Source organism: Pristis pectinata, chromosome 18 (genome assembly GCF_009764475.1).
Source record: "Pristis pectinata isolate sPriPec2 chromosome 18, sPriPec2.1.pri, whole genome shotgun sequence".
NCBI classification, from domain to species: domain Eukaryota; kingdom Metazoa; phylum Chordata; class Chondrichthyes; order Rhinopristiformes; family Pristidae; genus Pristis; species Pristis pectinata.
In genome coordinates, this window is record NC_067422.1 from 3356099 (window position 1) to 3373752 (window position 17654).

Sequence of the window (17654 nt, forward strand, 5' to 3'; positions counted from 1 at the left end):
AAGGGAACTGCTCCCTCTGGTAACGTGGATTGGTAAATAGGTCCTAGATTAAATACAACTGGCAAAAACTAGTGGGGAAGTAAGATATTTCAGAGATAATGGCCCACAACGAAAAAGGTAGTGGAATTAAATTCAATTAAACAAAATTCAACTTAGTGAATAGACTTGTAGCCTTCAGTTAATTCCACATTACTCTGAATAAACTTGATGTTTCACTCAAAGGCTAGCAGTCACAAATGGCCAACTGGCTGCATTCCGCAAGATTTTTGTCAGTCTTACCAACAGCACCAAACTCTCATTGGTGAGGTTTCTCCACTACTTCAGCTCAATTCTTTGATTTTCAAATCAGGTCTGAGCTGTGTGGAGTCGAGATCTGGATGTTTCTCTGGCCAGCACCAAGGTTTCAAGATGGCAAAATAAAAGCTTACAGGTGCATACAGAGCTAGATTGACTGACAACACGTAATGTTTGCTATGTTCTGAAAATTTTGTAAATCAAGTAATACTTTAAAAATCAATTTACCTACCCTTCCTTATCCAATAATACTTGTTCTTTTTATCTCTCAACACAACCAACTGCATCTGTAACTTTCTGGGGTGATTTTAAATCGCTTCCGATCTGAATTCGGAATCTCGAAGTGTTGCTAATGCAAATTGCCCCATTAAGTAATAATTTTGTTTTTAAATCATCTGCCGAGAGATGTAAATGCATAACTCAGCCAATCGGAGTATGGCAAAATTGATCTTAGCTCATAAAATGATTGTTGCACTACAATATTTAGGAGAAAAATGAAGCCATACATTGGCTATAGGTATGTATATTTCTAATAAGTGAAGTGCTTAGTTGTGATCAAAGTGGTATTGTTATGATCACTCAGTATTAATATTTCTTAAAATAGCAAAGTGTCAGATGATCTTCACTTTTAATTCTACTTCAGCAGCCATTGAATATTTAAAACTGCCCAATCCAAGTGACAAGTTCATTATGGTAAAACCCTGTCTCCAGCATTTTATACACAGTATAATAAAGTTACAACATTAATACCTCTCTGATCCAGGGGTTTTAAGTGCAACCAAGCAATGTCCCACTTGCCAGATACAAGGAAAAAAACTTTTAAAAACCAAAACCTTAGGATAGCAGATTCTTAATCTCTAGAATCAAAAAGGTTCTCAGTCTGTGGACCAGAAAACATTTTAAAGTATGGAAAAATATCTTTAGCTTACAACGCAAAGAACATTAATGGTAATCTAATCTCCACTTTAATTAGTCCCTCATATCCAGCAAATAGCACCTTGCTTTCAGTCAAATTACAATCACAACACATTATGTTACTGAAAAAAGACATTAAAAAGGGCCTTCACCAAACTTGCTACAAGTTTGGGGACAGAGAAATCCAACAGCCACGAAAAGCTGTGAAAGCCCCTGAAAAGGAATAAAATGAAATCTGACTTGCCTCAGACTGAGAGGACAATAAGATTCAGCCACAGCCTGTCCCATGGCAGGGCTACAGGAAGAAGAAATAAATTCCAATTTTAGCATCACGTCAGGGTGGTCAATTGTACAACCATAAACCATGCATTCACTCCACAATCTTTCCAGAAAAGGTTTTTAACTATGTTTTTTGATAAACAAAAAACTGCAGATGCTGGAAATTTGAAAAATAAAAATGGGATATTCAGAAATACTCAGCAGGTCAACCAACAACTGTATTAGGAGGTCATTGATCTGAAATGATAACAGTTACCCTCTCCACAGGTGCTACCTAACCTGCTGAGTATTTCCAACTTTGTTTTTTGCATTTATTTTATTTTACTGACCTAGGTTTTGCCACAAATATGAACTTAAAACACTTAAATGGGCTACTACAAAACATGCAGAGAGAGTTTACAGATATGCAGAACAGCAGTTCATTCCAGAAACATAACCAGTAAGATCCCCCTCCAATACATTTACCTTTATTTTTGCATTAAATCACAGCAACATGCAGTGGTACAAACCTTGAGGCAGTGATCCACAGCTGGTTATGAATAAAGCAACATTAATGTTTCCATCAAGTTTTATTACAATAAGCTTTACAACAGTACAGAAATTTGGTATGCCCTATTTATGTTCAAGATGGTTTTGTTAAGCCCTGAATCCAGCTGGATATGGGGCACATTCAACAGTTACATAATCAAAAAGCAACTGAACAGGTATTTGGGACTGAAACAAGAAATGACACCAGAAGCCCTCACCAAACAACGTTGGGGACACAAAAGTCCAACAGCACCTAAAGTGCTGTGAAGGCCTCATTTCTGATTTTAATTCAAAAGCAAATTTTAATTTACAGAACTTGCCTTTAAAAGGTGGTACTGTATGTTCATGTAACTCCAGCGCCTTCAATTTTTTTTATATAAACGGACCACATTTATTATACTTCACTTCTAAAAACCTAGATGAAACACGAGAAAAGAAGCTATACAACATGAATTGAAATAACATTGGGAGGGTGGGGTGTGGGGAATGGGAAAGGAAAGAGAAAAATACTCCGACAGGGTTTTGCTTTGAGAGTATATGATTTTCTTTTCCCCTGCTAGAGATAAAACATGAACAGTATGTCCCAGTGTTCAGCAAGTTTTTTTTTGTGTGGTCATCATTTAGCAGGCAGGAAGAGGTTTACCAGTTTTTCTTAAAAAAATGTTAAAGTCACTTATTGTCACTGAAGCTTGTCTAGTTAACAGCAAGTTGAGAAAAGGTTGAATCTCCAAACCTATTTATGTAGGTACACCAGCTTCAGTAACGGCCCCCCTGCGACATTACTGGGGGCCTCATTCCCGACATTCCCATTGGCGGCCGAGGGGGTCCACCCTGGTAAGGAGGCACCATAGGAGGTCCCTGTCCATATGGAGGCATGCCACCAGGGAGGTATCCTGGCATTCCCTGGGGAGGGCCACCATACTGACCTGAAAATAAAGAAATTTGGGAATGTTAAGCATAAACTCATCAAATGAAAAAAAGCTACATTTATAAAATTCAGTGGTTAAAATTTAACCATGTTCAGAACATTGCCATTTGGCTGACTGGCACTGCATCCCGCAGTGCCATGCAGCTCGAGCTACCTTCACAAGGGGTAACCCAAAGCTGAGAAGGGAAAACTTAAAAGTGGTCCTTGTTCAAAACAAGTGTGTTACAGATATTCAGCCTTAACTGTTATATCTTTTCACTTCTAGGTCTTGATAAGAAATTTCTCACACAATCAGCTTCTAGCTAGCATAACCAATCTTTGTAATTTTATAGACCACTGCCCTCCATCTCAGACTGCACCTCCATCTTTTCCCTGCCTCTGTTGTCCAGGACTTATTACATCTAACCTTTCCCAGCTCTGATAGAAGATCAATCCAAGATTTAACTATTCCTCCCTTCATGCATTTGCTGCTAACCCTAGCCCTCTGTCGAGAATTGAGAGGTCAGGGAGATACAGCAGAGAAACAGGCCCCTTTAATGCACTGATCATCAAGCACCCATACTTACACTCATCCTATCCCAACCTATTTTATTCTCCTGACTTTCGCTTCAACTCCACTCCCCCACCATGTTCTACTACTCAACTACATACTGGAGGCAATTTACAATGGCCAACTAACCTACCAATCCACGTGTTTTTGGAAAGTAGGAGAAAATCAAAGCACCAGAGGGAAACCCATGTGGTCGCAGGGAGAGTGTGCAAACTTCACACAGGATTAAACCTGCTGGAGCTGAAGTCAGCTGCACTACTAGCTGTGCCAAACACTCTGGCATTCTGTTTTATTGCAAAATTTCCACTTGGATTAAGTACAATGACAAATTACTTTCATCTGGGAAAACTGGAAAGGTCTGGTTAAGTTTCTAAAACATTGTGACCAGATGAGACTTAAAATAAGGTGGTCAAAGTGATAAGCTTTGATAGGAGTACATGAACTGCTTCCAATCAGGAGGATCAGTATCTGGTAGTTACATAACTAAGATGAGTGGAAAAGAAAACAGTGGCAACATTTGGACTACATGGCCTGAAAGTGTGGCAAACATTGACAGGGATATGCAAAAAAGTCACAACCCTCTTTGTAAAAGTCAGCCTGTCTGGAAAAACTACCATAGCTGATACCATGAATAGGCCAAATGCCCGTCCCCTGCAGTTACCATGATCTCTACATTCTTCACTTGGGCTTCATTTAAAATATTCATCCAATTGTTTAAAGTTACTAAATGGAACAAATCCAAAATCACCAGTCTTGAGCCATACCAAGTATTTTTAATGCTTCCATTACTTTCAAATAAGATATCTTTTAGTCACACGTACATCAAACCACTGTGAAATACATCTTTTTGTGTCGAGTGTTCTGGGGCAGCCCGCAAGTGTCGCCATGCTTCCAGCGCCAACATAGCATGCCCACAACTTCCTAACCGGTACGTCTTTGGAACATGGGACGAAACTGGAGCACCCGGAGGAAACCCCATGCAGACACGGGGAGAACGTACCCACTCCTTACAGACAGCGGCCAGAATTGAACCTGGGTTGCTGGCACTGTAATAGTGTTACGCTAACTGCTACACTAGCGTACAATTAACCATTATTAGAACCCAAACACATGCAATTTATTTTAACCTGGAGGTGGCATGGGAGGTCGCATTGCTGTCTGCTGAGGTGGCATTCCTTGTTGTGGTGGCATCATGCTGCCCATTGGCCCAACTGGTGGTGGCCCCATTGCTGCTTGGCCTTGCCGAGGGATGTTACGCTGGTACTTTGGAAACTGAGCTCTCCTTTCCTCCTGAAGGGCAAAGGAAAGAAGATTGCAAAGGCACATTAATTTTTCCCCTGCACAGGACAGAATTCTCGACAAGAATCTGTTATTGAATTTATATCTGCGCAGCAAGGTAACATGTCTTTAAATACAATTCTAGAATGACCCACACTTACCAATGATATATCCTCATCTGGATGGATCAACTTACTAGTTGCACTAGTTGTGGTTAGAGTAGCAGGCTTACTGGTAACAGGGATGGCTGGCTTGGCTGTGGCGCTATTTGATGTGCTCGTGGCGGTGGCTGTAGACTGAGTGTAGGCTGGGAATGTGGGCTTTGGAGGTTCTGTAGTAGTAACAGGCGCGCTGCTTAGGGGTTTAAAATCTGTACCCACAGGTCCGGAAACAGACGGTTGGCTCTGTTGAATCAACAAGAATTATATTAACGATGAATCTAAAAACAAAACAGAAAACAAACTGAAGCCACAAGCAAAGCAAATTAATTTTCCAAACAACATGCTATTCTCAGAATGAAGGTTTACCAGTTTTAATTGCTCTCAGAATTAATCTCAGTGTCAAAAGAAAGGCTGCGCAAATTACAGATCTTCTGATTCAATTTAAACTAGCAAACCTTCAAAAGACTCTGCATCATAAAGCTGTAGGATTGGTGTTTGATTATATGTTTTTAAAAATATAAAACGCTAACTCTACAAAGTAGTACAGCACACTACACCGGATTGACATTACACAGCCCATACACAACTCCAAAAGCCTCTAAAGCTAGTTTAATGCATGCTCAAAAATTATCCTGCAGGTGAAGCGCTGTGAATTAGTCTAACACCAGAATAGATAGTGACTCCCTGCGTACTTGTGCTGCACTAGGAAACAGAGGCTTAGAGGAAGTTGAGAGGTTGGCTGAATTTGATGAAGCTGTAGTGGAGGCTGTAGTTGTGCTTGAAACACGAGTCCCCATCTGAAGCATAAAAAGAGCAGACAGTGAAAATCCTCAACAGCTGCCAGTACTTGACACTGCTAAAAGGATAACCGCCAGAAATTCAATGTATTAAAACCTAGAGGAACTGCAGTTTCCAATAAATATTTTTACTACTTATCCCAAATAAATCCATTCCTAGCCAAAAGTTATCCACACATCAGGAATTTGAATGTAACAGAATGATAAAGTAAACAGGATACCATAACACAGATGACATGCACTTACTTGTCCAGCACTCGGGAAGAGTGGCTTTGCAATGGGGGGTTGTGGACCAGGTCCAGGCAGTGGTGCTCTACTGGGTACACCAGGTGCAACCACAGGTTGTGACTGGGTCATGGATGGTCCTCCTGGACGTGGGACAGGCGGTGGCATACCTAGAAGAGTTAATTTACAAATCACCCATGCTACTCAACTAATCCAGCACTTTATTTATGTTCTGACAGTCAAGTTCCTTTGACTCTTAATTTACTACTAACTCATCAATAGGCATTGAATTACATTCAAATATTAACTGGTAAATTCATAAAACATACATTGAAAGCATAACATTCAGCCAGAAGTGTGCTCTTAAAAAAAATGCTGAGTAAGATTCTAAACAACTCCTATTTTAAGAGACTAATAAACTGCATCTACAAAAAGTGCAAGAACAGCAGAAAAATAAAGTGAACAGCAAAATCTCAGTGAAGGACAGAAATCTGATATACAGGTTATAAAAACGTATAGTACTCAAGTGAATTCCAATGTTCTGCCAATTAAACAACTGCTTTGGTTAAAACACCAACAGTTCCAATTCATAAAGGGAAAACTAACACTGTACCACACCTTGAGCAATCTACAGTTACTCTAAAATTCAAAATCAGATTTGATTCACATTGCAGACATAAATTAAAGGTCTGCAGTAATTTAGTACACTTACAAGATTTTACAATGCCATTTGATGACATGTCAGAACAGGGTGAAGAAACATTATAGATTCACACCTTTATCACCTGTCAGATCTGCCCAGGTTTATTCAAATATTTTGGGTATGTTCTAATTTTCTTTCTAGCTGCTTCTCCTCATGTCTCCCCATTGGTAGTGTAGAATTTATTCTTTTCCCCTCAAAGGAACGTAACTAGTGAATCTCCTGTGGCGTCGTCTCAAACTGAGAGAAGCAAAAAGCCCTTACGGAGTGGCTTGGCACTCTAAGCATGGGGATCTAATGCTCCACCTAATGGCTAAACCCAACATATACGCGACTCTCCACCACCGACCCCCCACAAAAGCATTACAGCATGTAAAGTAGCAAGATCTTAAGGTGGAGACAAGCGAACTTCTTGAACCACTGCAGTCTTTCTGATGAAAATGCTCCCAGATTGGCACTGAGTCAGAAACTCTGGAATTAGGACCCAACACTTAATAAAGAACACCAATATATTTCTAAATCACAATGGCAAACAACTGGGAGGGCACTGAAGGTGGCAGTGTTCCTATGCACTTGTTGCCCTTCTTGATGGTAATGGTTACCTGCTTGGGAGGGGCAGGTTATTGGCTTGAAAGGTACAGTGCATTTTATAGATGTGACATTGTTATCATTGAATGACTACATTCAAGTAAGGAATGTCAAAGAAATGTCTTTTTAGAAAGAAAGCATTTTTCATAGAACAATGGCTGCGTTAGCACAGCCAATTATTCATGAACTGAACAGCTTGCTCGTCATCTCTCTCCAGACTAGGCAAACTTGAAAGACCACTTTCCTTGAAAAAACATTGGCGAACCAGGTGAATTTTTAGAACAGTTCAATAGATGATTGATCACAATTACCAGCTTTTCATTCCCAATTTAAAGGAGTTTAAAATACATGCATGGAGGACGCTCTTTAGTCCAAGACTGTTGGTCTAGTATCTTTACTACACTTTCACAACGGAAATAAACACTTGTATCTGAGACATCCCATCTGTTTACAAGCAAGCTTTGCCAAATAAATCCAAACAAATCATTTGTTATTTATGCAAATGCTTCAGAAAGCTATTTTCTGAAGGTGCTCTTATGCATTGTGTTAATATCTTAAATGTTTAAAATTATTGTTCTCTGCAATACCGACCTAAGTTGCCACCAGCCATTTTCAAATACCCACCAGGGTGCATGCCTGGCATCATGGGTGGCATTCCAGGTCCTGGAGGCATCATTCCACCCATGGGCATCATTCTGTGAACAAAAAAATTAAAATTACAATGTAGCTAGAAACAGTGCAGCCGGGCAGTACAGGGGTGCAGCCTCACAGCTCCAGTGGCCCAGGTTTAATCCTTACCTCAGCTGCTCCCATTTCCTCCCACATCCCAAAGACAGGCTGGTTGGTAAATTAACTGGCTACTGTAAATTACCCCTAATGTAGGGCAGTGATTTGAGAATCAATAGATTACATGGAAATGAAGGGTATAGGACTGATCCCAAAGCTGGCACAGACTTGATACGAGAACACAGATGCTTGGTGAATTTATTCAGTGAATTCAACCTGTGAAAAACTATGGTCCCAAACTGTGCTAAGTTAGATATTACAGAGCTGTAAATGACATGCCCCAGAATGAAGGCAGTGGGCAGTGCAAGGCAGCCAGGGCTTTTGATCCTGACAGCAACCAACTGTCTAGAAGTGCACGTGTGAACAGAGTTGTATTAAACTAGGTGGTTTCAGAAAAAAAAACTCATGATATTCTCTGTTGGAACCCAGGAGACAAATAATGAATTCAAGTAAAAGGACAAGCACCGTGGAAAAAGGCATAAATTATTGAAAAAGTTAATTACAAACACAAGCAGTTTGGTTGAAATAAATCAGGTAATTAGGAGGGTGCACTTACTTTCACCATGATGTCTTATCAAAAAGAGGGAGCAGGACCACGTTTCAGCACAGTGAAAAAAGTCAATATGCTGCCTAGTTTTTAAAAATTCTTATCTTTTAAAACTGATCACAACACAAGTAAAACAAAGCACTGACCCTGGAGGCATTCCTGGCATCACTGGAGGCATTCCTGGCATCATGGGAGGAACACCTGGTACCACTGGTGGCACTCCTGTAGAGGAAAGGAAATTCAACTTTGTAAAAACTGAATTCACGATTAATCTAAAACCACTGGAGAGAGGAACCTGCTTCATGACCTTGCTTGGATGTTTTAACATGGAAATCCTAAACTCGTGTAGAAACTAGCTACAATAACATTGCCACGAGAGAGATTCTGTATGCAAAATCACGTATGGTTAGGAATAGCCATGATGTTTTACTGCCAAGTTGCCTTTAAGCCCATAGCTTCAAAAAGGCAACCATGCACATTTGGAAACAGACGAAATGAAGGAGTCTTCATAACTTCTGTAAATTCCAGGCCCAGCAACTGTATGAAAGGGATCACTGGAGGCATTCCTGGCATCATGGGAGGAACACCCAGTACCACTGGTGATAACTCTACAGAAGAAAAAAATTCAACCATGTCAGTACCACACATCAGGTGTTGTACACTAGATCAATATACAACACCTGATGTACAGTACCAACATTAAAATACAAGCCACTCTATCCTACAAGGAATGTAATTATATATACATGACTGCAAGACCAATGTGTTCAACCAGAACTACAGAAGGAATGGTATAGACCAAGTTCAGATATCACACGTAGAACTAATCAATTTCTATGAAAGAGCTAAGTAGTTCACCTGGAGGAATTCCTGGAGCACCCGGTACATTGTGCATGCTTGACTGGTTCATATTTGAAATGAAGCTCTGCTGTTGCTGCACTCCTTGTTGCTGGTACGAAGTCCCAGCTTCTGTCTCTTCTTCATCAAACTCATCAGAATCATCATCTTTCTGCTTCTTTTTCTGACTTTCAGCTGGTGGAAGATGTAAAAATTTAAACAACATCAAAGAGCAGGGTTTAAGCTCAGCCATCAGGATTGTAGTCACATTGTATATTTCCTCCAGATCCTTTGACAGAGTTCTCCAGTAGGAAACAGGAACATTCAACCAAATCATAACAGATACCTTCATTGTAGGAAAATCTGGACAACGAGGCCACTAGATTGGATTAGAACCCACACAAGAAGGAACTACAGCAGGACTTCTTCCTGTGGCTACAATTCTCTCTCCATTCCTCAACCTCCCTCTCCCCCCAAGAGAGAGAGATAACATCTCCACCTTCATCCAAACACAAGGAGCCCTTCAGTAATAAATTACAAAGTGAATGCATCAATGAATCTTCATTACAGATCTGAAAACTGAATCTCCATTTTGAAATGGTATCAAAAAAATTCCATTATTAAAAATCAGCAGCGTTAGCTAGAATACCCAGCATCTCAGGAAATAAGAAGTTTTGCCTAGATTAATAATCTCTAATCCTACTGTAAAAAGTATGAGGGTTGTCCAAGATTATCTTTCCTACTTTGTTGGACATGTAAAATTCTAGGATTTCTGGCATTGTAACAAGAGGATGACAAGAATGGAGTTTGTTGAAGACAAGTCAGCCATAGATTTTGTTGAAAACTGAAATTTATCGTCAAATATCTGGATGCAGCAATTTCTCACTGTCTAAAAATATTCAAAACCATGAAGTAGACTTGTAACTGTTTTAATAGGGACAAAGTGAACTCTGTACTGCTAAATGTGCTGTTGTTTAGGTAGGATATTTCACAAGCCTGTTCATCTGACTGGACAAAGAAAAAAATAGAACATCACAAGGAGGATTATAGTAGCTCCGCCAATATCTTGGTCAAAACTTATGGCTCAAGAAAGGTATCAAAAACAAATTGATCCATTTTGTTGTTGTTTGTGAAACTTTTCCATACATAAATTATTCACTGAATATCAAAATTTGATACACCAATATGATTCAACAGCCGTGTAGTAATTTGGTACATCAAGGGCAAGGGTCTACATGAATGAAAGTTTGCTTTCAACTTCCATCAGCATGTGTGTAAAGCACCAAGCAACTTTATCACATTGATTAGACATCTCTTGTTCAAGCCATCACCCATGTAGGACAGTTCAGATAATTTCACCTTGTGGTTCCTGTCCAACATCTACTAGAAACTGCACAGTTTGGCAACAAAATTCTGAGTCAAAGTAGCTGCAGCATTTACAATCAAGACTCAGAAATAAAATCCATTTCCTGACATTATAGCAATAACTATAGTTCAGAAGTATTCATCATGTGACAATGGGAGGGCCTGAACAGTAATAAATAAGTTATTTTGCTTTTTATTTGGTTGAGGTTTACAAAATTATGAGGGGTATAGACAGAGTTTATGTGAGTAGGCTCTTTCCACCCAGATTAGGAGAGATAAGTACAAGAGAACATGGCTTTAGGGTGAAAGGGGAAAAGTTTAGGGGGAACTTCTTCACTCAGAGTGGTGGGAGTATGGAACGGGCTGCCATCTGATGTAGTTAATGCGGGCTCACTCGAGTTTTAAGAACAAATTGGATGGATACATGGACGGGAGAGGTCTGGAGGGTTATAGACTGGGTGCAGGTAAATGGGACTAGCAGAATACCATTTCAGCACAGACTAGAAGGGCCGGATGGCCTGTTTTCTGTGCTGTAGTCTTCTATTGTTGAGGTATTTACAGAACAAAATATCAACTGGGAGTCAATCCTGCCAGAAAAAGAAAATTGCTGAAGACTTCACAGCAAATTGTAGATCAATAAATTATGATATCCCAGATATTTACCTTGAGTCTTCTGTTCAAGTAGGCGCCTCCTCTCCTCCATATCTTTTTCTGGAATGCCCTCCATGCCATAGATTTCTAGCTCTATGTCTGTTCTTCCTGGGATTGCATTTGGGACTGCATCTATTGTTTCCTTGTGAACCTAGAAGGCAGAAGTAATCCCCAACGTTTCAAAACAGTTGAGAATACAAATAACATCAGTACAAAGAAAATATTTTAATTTACAGATTAAAATCTAGTTCATTGTGCAATTCTAGAAACCTTGGTAAGGATTGAATCAGCACAGAACAATATTCAACTTACTGTCCGTGTCTATTCAACTAAAGTTTGCCCCATTCTCATAACTCAAAAATTGCTCCATCTGAATTTATCCAATTCTCAACTGGAACTTAAGAATTTGCTCCATTTTCCTTGCAAGAATTGCACTACAGATTAAAACATCCAGATACAAGAGACTTTATCTTTAATCCTGCCTCCAATTCTTTATACCAATCAACAAATATTGTTCTCCAGTCACTTGACCCACCTGCTGTGGATTTTATTTATCCTTATTTACTTATGTTAAGACATGATGATTCGGAACATTTACAAAATCTCACAAGTCTCTGCTGCTCCGGTTTCTGCCCATGTTCCAAGGACGTATGGGTTAGGAAGTTGTAGGCATGCTACGTTGGTGCCAGAAGCATGGCGACACTTGTGGGCTGCCCCCAGCACACTACACAAAGATGTATTTCACTGTGTTTTGATGTACATGTGACTAATAAAGATATCTTGTCTTCCACATAATGGAAGTCCCTCATTCCCTACTACTATTCTGATAAATCTATTATCAGTTTTTGGAAACAAAAAGCCTCAATTAAACATATTAGCACAAAATATAATTGCACCAAAGCACATTTTAGTATAATGTCAGTCACACAAAAAAAACTGAAGAAAGTTGTCTCCGTTTGTATGTTACATATTAGAGCAGTTTCAGAGACATTTCTAAAATCCCTAAATTGAAAGGACAGCCAAGCAGTCCATTCTCAAAACTACTATTTGTTATACTTTTTTTTAAAAAAAAGCTCAGTTTAATCAAAACTTAAACTACACTTCTGAACAAAGTCACAGAACATTTGATAAGCATCTAAGTATCGGCTAATGGCTTTATGTCCAATCAAATTTGCAGCAGAGATGTGGCCATTTAACACTAAAAGTTTTCTTCCTCGGGGATTCACGTAGCAGTAGCATGTGTAAAATCTAACCTGGAATGCCTAATGTACAAGTCTCAAATGGTGCGGAGAAATAGTATTAAATTTAATTTGTACAAAACTATTCTTGGGAGTGCATTAACACATCCTTCATTCAGAATTCAGACAGAAAATTCCTGGATCCACTTTCACTCCTCTACCATAGAAATCCTGAAGTGGTGGGCAAGTCATTTCCTCCAATAACTAAAATACTAAAGCAGTAATCAGTCTTCCCTCGACAAAATCAACCCCCCGCCAATTCCTTTCCCATTTCACCGTCACAGTTGAATCAAACACCCTATTATCACCTCTTTTAATATCTTTAGAAACTAAAACAGAATAATAAATCTTGTGTCCAGAAAAGACACGAATGCAAATTAACAAATTGAGATCCAATCAAATTCCGTTTATTCACCAGCAAATACATGGGGATTTCAAAGACAAAGATTAATAAACAAATTAAAGCTTTGAACAGAATGATCATAATCAAATGGAATACGAACAATCTACTGTAGGGCAGGACATACCTGATTTACAACATGACACTTAGGCCACATCAAGAAATTAAATGGCTGCCTTCTTATTTTGTTAGTCTTAGTACTCAAGTCCATAGCATGATTAAAGTACAATCTTTTCTTGCCTAGTGCATGGATAACCATTTGGTCATATTTCAAAACTATTCATAGGGTGGAGGCATTTAGAAGATGCAAAAACTAGACAACTGCCAGATCATCTGCCAGCAGTGTAATGGATTTGAGTGTTCCATACTACAATGATTTTTTTTTGCACACCATTTATTCAATAACACTAAATATAAAACTTACAATTCAAAAATCTATGATAATGACACAACATCAGTTTCAACATTATTTCAACTCAAGTCATTTTAAATGTGTAAGTAAACAGAACTTACCTGCATGCAGTGAATTGCAAGACCTGGACCTGTATACAACTTTTTGTGGCAAATATGACATTTGAAATGTTTTGCTTTCTGATGCTGAATAAGAATCTTCTCATCATCAAAGTCCCTGTTGCAGTACCTGAACAGCTGTGGTTAAGGAAAGAAATACCTACCTGCTCAAAAAAATACAGATACAACGCCAAGCACCACAAAATTACTTGATTACAATGAACTGAAGTTTAATATTTATAAATATTTAAGGAAAGCAGTTAGGGCAGAAATTGGTAAATATCACATATGATCTCATTAAATAGCTGATTAGGCATGAGGAGTGAATGGCCTACTCCCATTTCTAATTTTATGTACTATCATGTAATATAGTCTTTAAGCTTATTGAAAGGTCTCAACTACATTAAATAAAAATTCCCATTTTACAACTAAGTACATTACATCATTAAAACACATTTCAAAGATGCAAAAGCCAGCCACCTCCAGGGTCCAGAAAAAGAATTTGAACACGAGATCCTTTTGTTTTGGGCGACGCTTACCCTTCATTAAACATTAAAATATCAGGTCATTGCACATTGCTTTTTGAGAAGGACTGCAGTGCATAAAATTCACATTACACATTTCAAAACATGAAAGGTAAATGTTGACCCCAGGGTACAGGGGAGAACCACAGAATCGTTAAGTACTGAAGGAGGCCATTCACCCACAGACTCAGAGATGACAAAGAGGACTTATTTATACCAGGAGTCACAAGAGACTGCATACGCTTGAAATCTGGAGCAACACACAAAGCGCCGGAGGAACTCAGCGGGTCAGGGAGCATCTACAGAGGGAAACGGACATAATGTTGAAACGTCGAGGCCCTTCTTCAGGGCTCAGTCCGGATGAAGGGTCTGGACCCGACCACTTCCCTCTGTGGATGCTGCCTGACCCGCTGAGTTCCTCCAGCGCTTTGTGTGTGTTATGTATACCAGGAAGGTGGAGAGCAACCGTACCACGTCGTAGACATTAACTAACAGGTGATCCTGCAGCTTCAGCAGGCGGGGACACGCTGAGAAACCCTCCGCGGGCCGGACAGGCAACTGCCGCCATTTTAGCGGGGCTGCTCGGCCGCACATGGTCACCCGCAGTAACCGGCCTATTGTCCGGCCACAGAGAACCTACAACCGTAACACCCCCCCCCTCCCCACCCCAGGGCCGTGTTTACCACCCCCCGCCGCTCGCCGCGGGGACCCAGCCCGCCGCCTCCTTTGTCCGCCTGCCCGCTAATGGCGGCCCGAGCCCACCCCCGACAGGATCCGCACCCGCACCGCAAGGATACCAGCACCACGGCTTCATCTGCTTCTTCTTCTTACGGCCCATCCTGAGAGGATCTTGTTGTTGTTTGCCCGACTGCAGAGGCGGATGGAAGACGAGTGAAGTTAATCCCGCCGCAGCAACAGCACGACAAAATGGCGCCGTGCCGCGACTCGGCCCCACCTCATAACATCCGCTCTCGGGATTGGCTGTCCTTATAGAGGGCGGTATCCTAGGCAGCGGAGGGGGGGTGGGAAGGCCTCACCTTAGGGCCCTCTCCTCGGCTCTTCGGGCGGCTCGGCTCGGCTCTCCTCGGCTCCTCGGGCGGCTCGGCTCGGCTCTCCTCGGCTCCTCGGGCGGCTCGGCTCGGCTCTCCTCGGCTCCTCGGGCGGCTCGGCTCGGCTCTCCTCGGCTCCTCGGGCGGCTCGGCTCGGCTCTCCTCGGCTCCTCGGGCGGCTCGGCTCGGCTCTCCTCGGCTCCTCGGGCGGCTCGGCTCGGCTCTCCTCGGCTCCTCGGGCGGCTCGGCTCGGCTCTCCTCGGCTCCTCGGGCGGCTCGGCTCGGCTCTCCTCGGCTCCTCGGGCGGCTCGGCTCGGCTCTCCTCGGCTCCTCGGGCGGCTCGGCTCGGCTCTCCTCGGCTCCTCGGGCGGCTCGGCTCGGCTCTCCTCGGCTCCTCGGGCGGCTCGGCTCGGCTCTCCTCGGCTCCTCGGGCGGCTCGGCTCTCCTCGGCTCCTCGGGCGGCTCGGCTCGGCTCTCCTCGGCTCCTCGGGCGGCTCGGCTCGGCTCTCCTCGGCTCTTCGGGCGGCTCGGCTCGGCTCTCCTCGGCTCCTCGGGCGGCTCGGCTCGGCTCTCCTCGGCTCCTCGGGCGGCTCAGTTCGGCTCGGCTCGGTTCTCCCCGTCCCCAGAGCGGCCCAGAACTACCTGAGCAACAGCTCAACCCTATCCCACTTGTCACCATCCTGTCAGGAAAACCCCATTGGTTTCACCCACGTTTTGCTGCTGCCGAGACTAACTTATTTCTAAAATACGATGGACTCTTGACCTTGTACTCTTGGAGACTTTAATATCCTCTGTATAATCAATTTTTCACTGCATTCTTCACCCTTATGTCTTCCAAAGTGTCACTCGTTTTCCTCCTGCAGCAGGACTATTTCCTCCACTGTGCCAGGGCTCCATTCTTAGCCCTCTGCTATTCCTTATTCACATTCCACCCTTTGATATCATCCACAAGCACAGAATCAGTTTCCACATCTCTAACCCACACGTTCATTCCACTGGTACTGATTGGCATATTCATCTTCCAATCCACAATGCCACATCAAATTTTTCAACTGTCGGGCCCCATCCTCTAAGCATTTCCCATTATCTACCTCTATTTCTTACAGCTTTGTGTGACGTTCAGGATTTTTGAAAAATTTTCCATTGGGACGAATTTTCCATTAGTTCTATGTTCACTGCCTGAGAGAGTGGTTGAAGCTGGGTCACTGACAGCATTTAAGAAGTGTCGAGATGAGCATTTGAATTGCTTAGGCATAGAGGGCTATGGACCAAGTGCTGTGTAATGGGGTTAATAGAGAAGGGTGCCCACTGGTTGGTGTGGACATGTTGAGCTGAATGGCCTGTTCCCATGCATACAATTCTATGACGATTGATCTCACAATCTACCTCATTATGGCCTTGCACTTTACTGTCTGCCTGCACTGCACTTTCTCTGTAACTGTAACACTTTATTCTGCATTCTGTTATTGTTTTCACCTGTACTACTTCAATGCACTGTGAAATGAATTGATCTGTATGAAGGGTACGCAAGACAAGTTTTTCACTGTACTTCGGTATATGTAACAATAAACCAATTTCTCTCTTTCTCAGGTCTGATGGAGGGTCCCTCATCCAAAATTTCAATTGTTTCTCTTCCCACAGATGCTGCCTCACATACCTAGAACATGGCACAGCACAGGAAGAGGCTCTTCAGTTCACCAACCACAATGCCAAATTAAACTAAATCTCTTCTGCCTGTATGTGATCCATATCCCTCCACTCCTTGCATATTCATGTGTCTAACAGCCTCTTAAATGTCTATCATATCTGCTTCCATCACTACACCTGCCTGGCAGCCTGTTCCAGGCACTTACCACTCTCTGTGTAAAATAAAAACTTACCCTGCACATCTTTAAACTTTCCCCCTCTCACCTAAAAGCTATGCCCTATAGTATTTGACATTTTCACTCTGGGAAAAGGACTCTGACTCTATCTATGCCTCTCATAATTTTATATACTTCTATCAGGTCTGCCACTCAGCCCCCAAAGCTCTACAGAAAATGATCCAAATTTGTCCAATCTCTCCTTATAGCTAATACTCTATGATCCAGGCAACATCCTGGTGAACTTCTTCTGCACCCTCTCCTAAGCCTCCACATCCTTCCTGTCCTGGTGCAGGGTCTCGACCTGAAACGTCAACTATCCCTTTGCCTCCACTGATGCTGCCTGACCTTCTGAGTTCCTCCAGCAGCTTGTCTTTTGCTTTCTGCAATGCAACTTACTTCCCTCTTTCTCAAGTCTGATGAATAGTCCTTCATCTGAAACTTTAATTGTTTCTCTTTCCATAACTTGTTGCCTTACCTGCTTGGTTTTGCCAGCATTGTCCATTTTTTGCCATGATAGCTCAGTTTTTCCTATCCATTGTCTAGCCTGCCAGGCAGGTCCTACCAGCTTAAGCAATACACAGACCAAAAAGCTTAATGTGCTGATAACCGTCCCCATGAAGACATTTCGACTTGTCCTAC

The 17654-nt window shown here is 41.9% G+C and overlaps 1 protein-coding gene across 4 annotated transcripts; it reads right to left on the reverse strand.

Annotated features, from left to right (window-relative positions):
- Positions 1-905: 905 nt before the first annotated feature.
- On the reverse strand, positions 906-15040 carry LOC127579856 (BUB3-interacting and GLEBS motif-containing protein ZNF207-like). Of its 4 annotated transcripts, none has more exons than XM_052032847.1 (11): positions 14899-15040; positions 13581-13707; positions 11442-11580; positions 9435-9608; positions 8723-8798; positions 7868-7938; positions 5977-6125; positions 5626-5730; positions 4934-5176; positions 4622-4784; positions 906-2942 (listed from the first exon to the last, which is right to left on the reverse strand). In XM_052032847.1, the coding sequence occupies exons 1-11, from the start codon at positions 14937-14939 to the stop codon at positions 2773-2775; spliced, it is 1458 nt and encodes a 485-aa protein (XP_051888807.1). In that variant the 5' UTR covers positions 14940-15040; the 3' UTR covers positions 906-2772. The 4 variants fall into 4 exon arrangements, with proteins under 4 accessions (XP_051888807.1, XP_051888806.1, XP_051888809.1 ...); XM_052032846.1 differs by having other exon boundaries at positions 7835-7938; XM_052032849.1 differs by lacking the exon at positions 5626-5730.
- Positions 15041-17654: the final 2614 nt, after the last annotated feature.

Bases quoted from the DNA above. Each gene is read 5' to 3' on its own strand.
- LOC127579856 (XM_052032846.1), bottom strand. From the start codon at position 14,939: ATGGGCCGTAAGAAGAAGAAGCAGATGAAGCCGTGGTGCTG. The intron at 11,581-13,580 runs GTAAGTTCTGTT...TCTGCCTTCTAG, and splicing joins TTGCAATTCACTGCATGCAG to GTTCACAAGGAAACAATAGA. The intron at 5,177-5,625 runs GTACGCAGGGAG...TTGATTCAACAG, and splicing joins TGTTTCCTAGTGCAGCACAA to AGCCAACCGTCTGTTTCCGG.